The 4207-nt window shown below is 44.7% G+C and overlaps 1 protein-coding gene across 1 annotated transcript in view; it reads right to left on the reverse strand.

Annotated features, from left to right (window-relative positions):
* The window catches only part of Slc22a4 (solute carrier family 22 (organic cation/zwitterion transporter), member 4), a 56044-nt gene that overhangs the window by 4590 nt on the left and 47247 nt on the right, over window positions 1-4207 (reverse strand). Inside the window, exons 7-8 of the mRNA XM_013033809.1 lie at window positions 3415-3629; window positions 998-1180 (exon numbers count right to left, since the gene is read on the reverse strand). Coding sequence (XP_012889263.1) covers window positions 998-1180; window positions 3415-3629 — 398 coding nt within the window. The remainder of the gene's footprint in view (window positions 1-997; window positions 1181-3414; window positions 3630-4207) is intronic.

The raw sequence follows: 4207 nt of genomic DNA on the forward strand, positions 1-4207 counted from the left end.
AAGGAAGGAAGGAAGGAAGGAAGGAAGGAAGGAAGGAAGGAAGGAAGGAAGGAAGGAAGGAAGGAAGGAAGGAAAGAAGGAAGGGCGCCAGTGGCTCACACCTGTAGCTACTCTGGAGGCTGAGATCTGAGGATCATGGTTCAAAGCCAGCCAGGGCAGGAAAGTCCATGAGAAACCACCAGAAGTAGCACTATGGCTCAAGTGGTAGAGTGCTAGCCTTGAACTGAAGAGCTGAGGGACAGCACCCAGGCCCAGAGTTCAAGCCCCATGACCAACAACAGAAAATAGAAAAAGAAAGAAAGGAAAGTTCTATATATAATATATATTAGATATAAAACTAATATATATATATTTGAAAGGGTCTTCTGATGCAATAGTGTGTTTAAAGTGTTATAAAGAATGCAGGTACAATAATTTTGCTACACCCATTTGTACATATGTAGAACAAAATTTCTACTTCTGAGACTATTGGGCACACATCAGGAATGGAGAAGTACATTTGTACTATTTCCAGGATTTTGTATGCTGTGTGAAATCTGATGGCTTTCAAGGCTGGAGCTCACTATGCAGTCCAACCTGACCTCAAAACTCACCAGTCTTCCTGCTTTAAGCCTTTTGGGTGCTGGGATTCTGGGCATGTGCTACCACACCTGGCTCTGATTCAAATTTTCAAGAGTGAAAAACCTATTCGTAGTGGGGCACTGGTGGCTCACGCCTATAATCCTAGCTACTCAGGAGGCTGAGATCTGAGGATCCTGGTTCAAAGCCAGCCCGGGCAGTAAAGTTCATGAGGACTCTTTTCTCCAATTAACCACCAAAAAACCAAAAGTGGCACTGTGGCTCAAGTGGAAAGTGTTTGTCTTGAGCTGAAGAGCTCAGAGACAGTGCCCAGGCCCAGAGTTCAAGCCCCACTACTTACTGACAAACAAAAACAAACTACTAGTTTCATATTTCCAATGAACTTAAAAGAGGACTGAATGGACCACATGTGTCTCACCTAGGTAAACGAAGTAGGGGGCGATGATGCTGCCCACTCTGGAGGCCATGGAAGTGATGCCCACAGCCATGTTCCTCACCGGGGTTGGGTAGAGCTCTGCAGTGAAGACGTACAGCATGGAGAAGGCAGAGGTGATTCCGAATTTCCCGAACATCACCAGACCAATGGACAAGAAGTAGTACTCTGGAAAAGAGACCCATTGGAAATAAGGGTGCTTTCAAAACCATCACTTAACTCAATTGCTTTTGTTTCCCCTATTTCCTTTTTATTTATTTATTTTTTCCGATCATGGGTTCTTGAACTCGGGGCCTGGGTGCTATCTTGGAGCTCTTTAGTTCAAGGCTAGCGCTCTACCGCTTTGAGCCACAGCTCCATTTCTGGTTTTCTAGTGGTCAACTGGAGATAAGAGTCTCAGGGATTTTCCTGCCCAGGCTGGCTTTGAATGGAGATCCTCAGATCTCAGCCTCCTGAGGAGCTAGGATGACAGGCCTGTGCCCTTTTTATTGGAATGGAAATGTTTTCATTAACAAAAGCACCATTTTTCTCCTAATGTTCTAATAATTAGACAAAGATGGAGAAGGAGGGGTGGCTATGTACTTTGAGATCATTAATGCATTCAAGGACCTTTGTCCTGTTGTCTTTTATTTATTAAGACAGTTCCATGCTAAATTGCTTGCATGTTAATATGGTTAAGTTTAATTTTTTCTCCCCCAGTTCGGAGGATTGAACTCCAAGCCTTATGCTTACTAGGCAAGCCTTCTACCCTGACCTTTTTTTTTTTTTTTTCCTCAAGGCTAGCCATCTACCACCTGAGCCGTAGCTCTACTTCTGGCTTTTTGGTGGTTAATTGGCACCTAGCATTGTGAGCGGTTTTGTTTGTTTGTTTGTTTGTTTTGTTGTTCCTGGGGTTTGAACTCAGGGCCTGGACACTGTCCCTGAGCTCTTTTGCTCAAGACTAGCACTCTATCACTTTGAGCCACAGAGACACTACCAGTTTTCTGCTGGTTCATTGGAGATAAGAGATTCACAGACTTTGTTGTTCAGGATGGCTTTGAACCGCAATTCTTAGGTCTCAGCCTAGGGAGTAACTAGGATTACAGGTGTGAGACATCGGTGCCTCACTGGATCATTTTTTGTTTTTGTTTTTTTGTTTTCAGATAAAATGTCTGCTAACTTTGTCGAGTTGACTTTGAGCCACAATTCTGTGTCTCTGCCTCCAGAGCAGCCAGGGTTACAGGTATGAACCACCATGTCCAGCTGAAAAATCTGATCTGTGTATGTGTGTGTGCGCGCATGCACATGCCAATTTTGGGTTTTGAATTTAGGGCCTGGGTACTATTCCTTAGCTTCGTCCCCTGCCCCATTCCAGGCTGATTGAGCTACAGCTCTACTTCCAACTTTTTGGTGTTAAATTGCAAATAAGAATTTCACAGACTAAGCCAGGCATTGGTAATTCACGCCTGTAATCCTAGCTATTCAGGAGGCTGAGATCTGAGGATCTTTATTCAGAGCCAGCCCAGGCAGGAAAGTCCATGAGACTCTGGTCTCCAATAAACCACAGAAAACCAGAAGTGACACTGTGGCTCAAGTGGTAGAGTGCTAGCCTTGAGCTGGAGAGCTGAGGGACAGCACCCAAGCCCAGAGTTCAAGCCCCATGACTTTCAAAAAAAAAAGAATTTCACAGACTTTTCCCTCCTGGTAAAGTCTACTCAGCCTCTTGAGTAGATAGTAGTTGATGATTTCCGATTCTCAAAGGTAACTCTTCTGTTTGAAGCAGTTGTTTTGAACACACAAAATGGCATGGTTATCTATCACCTGTGGTTTATGATGCCAAGTTGGCAGTGTGAAAGAACAGTGAATGCCTCAGGAGCTAATGGCTAATCAGTGTGTACTGATGTGCTAGATTATTAACATAGTCAGTTTTGTTTTCTTTTTTTGTCATGGGGCTTGAATTCTGGGCCTGGGCGCTGTCCCTGAGCTCTTCAGCTCAAGGCTAAGGCTCTACCACTTGAGCCACAGTGCCACTTGGGGTTTTCTGGTGGTTCACTGGAGATAAGAGTCTCACGGATTTTCCTTGCCTGGGCTGTCTTTGAACTGCGATCCTCAGATCTCAGCCTCCTGAGTAGCTGGGATTACAGTCATGAGTCACCAGCACCCGGCAACATATTCAGTTTTTCTGTGATGCTGTTAATCTTGATTAACTTGTGTGTGTGCCATTTCCAGAGCTTTTTTGCTCAAGGCTAGCTCACTTCCACTCAAGCTACAGCTCCACTTCTGGCTTTTTTGGGTAGTTAATTGGAGATAAGAGTCTCACATAAGTTCCTGCCTGGTTTGGCTTTGAATTGTGATCTTCAGATCTCAGCCTAGTGAGGATTACAAGTGTGAGCTATTGGCATCGGTTTTGGTTATCTTCTTACCTGCAGGTACCAGTTGAATCAGGAGGAGCATACCTCCTCCCAAGAACAGAACCCCAGCAATGATGTAACGCCTGGGAAAGGTCCGCAGGAGCAGCCAAGTTATGATGTACGCTGGAATTTCAACCAAGGCAGAGAGGAAGCAGTTCAGGTAAGCATCACCATGTAAATTAGGAACATCGAGAGACAGACCAAAATAACCCACGGAGGTTAGCATCCTAAAAACCAAAAGATAAAAAACGACAAAAGAATGGACTAAATAAATTCCTCTAGAATCTTATTTATTTTGGGTACTGGTCCTGAGACTTGAACTCAGGGCATTAGGGCTGTCCCTGAGCTTTTATGCCCAAGGCTAGTGCTCTATCCCTTGAGCTATGGCTCCCCTTCTGGCTTTTTTTTTTTTGGTGTGTGTGCTTATTTGGAGATAAGAGTCTCATGGATTTTTCTGCCTGGGCTGGCTTTGAACTGTGATCCTCAGATCTCAGCCTCCTGAGTAGCTAGGATTATAGGCATGAGTCACTGGCACCCATCTAGAATCCCCCCCCATCTCTCTCTGTATGTATGTGTGTATGTATGTATGTGTGTGCTGTGTGTGTTTGTGATAGTTCTAGGGCTCGAACTCAAAGCCTCAAACTGTCAGTCAGCTTTTTAAAAATATGTGCCAATGGGCTGGGAAGGTGGCTCAGTGGTAGAGCACTTGCTTTGCATACCTGAGGCCCTGGGTTCGATTCCTCAGCACCACATAAGCAAAAAGAAAAAAAAAAGCCGGAAGTGGTGCTGTGGCTCAAGTGGTAGA

Source organism: Dipodomys ordii, unplaced genomic scaffold, assembly GCF_000151885.1.
Source record: "Dipodomys ordii isolate 6190 unplaced genomic scaffold, Dord_2.0 Scaffold177, whole genome shotgun sequence".
Taxonomy (NCBI): domain Eukaryota; kingdom Metazoa; phylum Chordata; class Mammalia; order Rodentia; family Heteromyidae; genus Dipodomys; species Dipodomys ordii.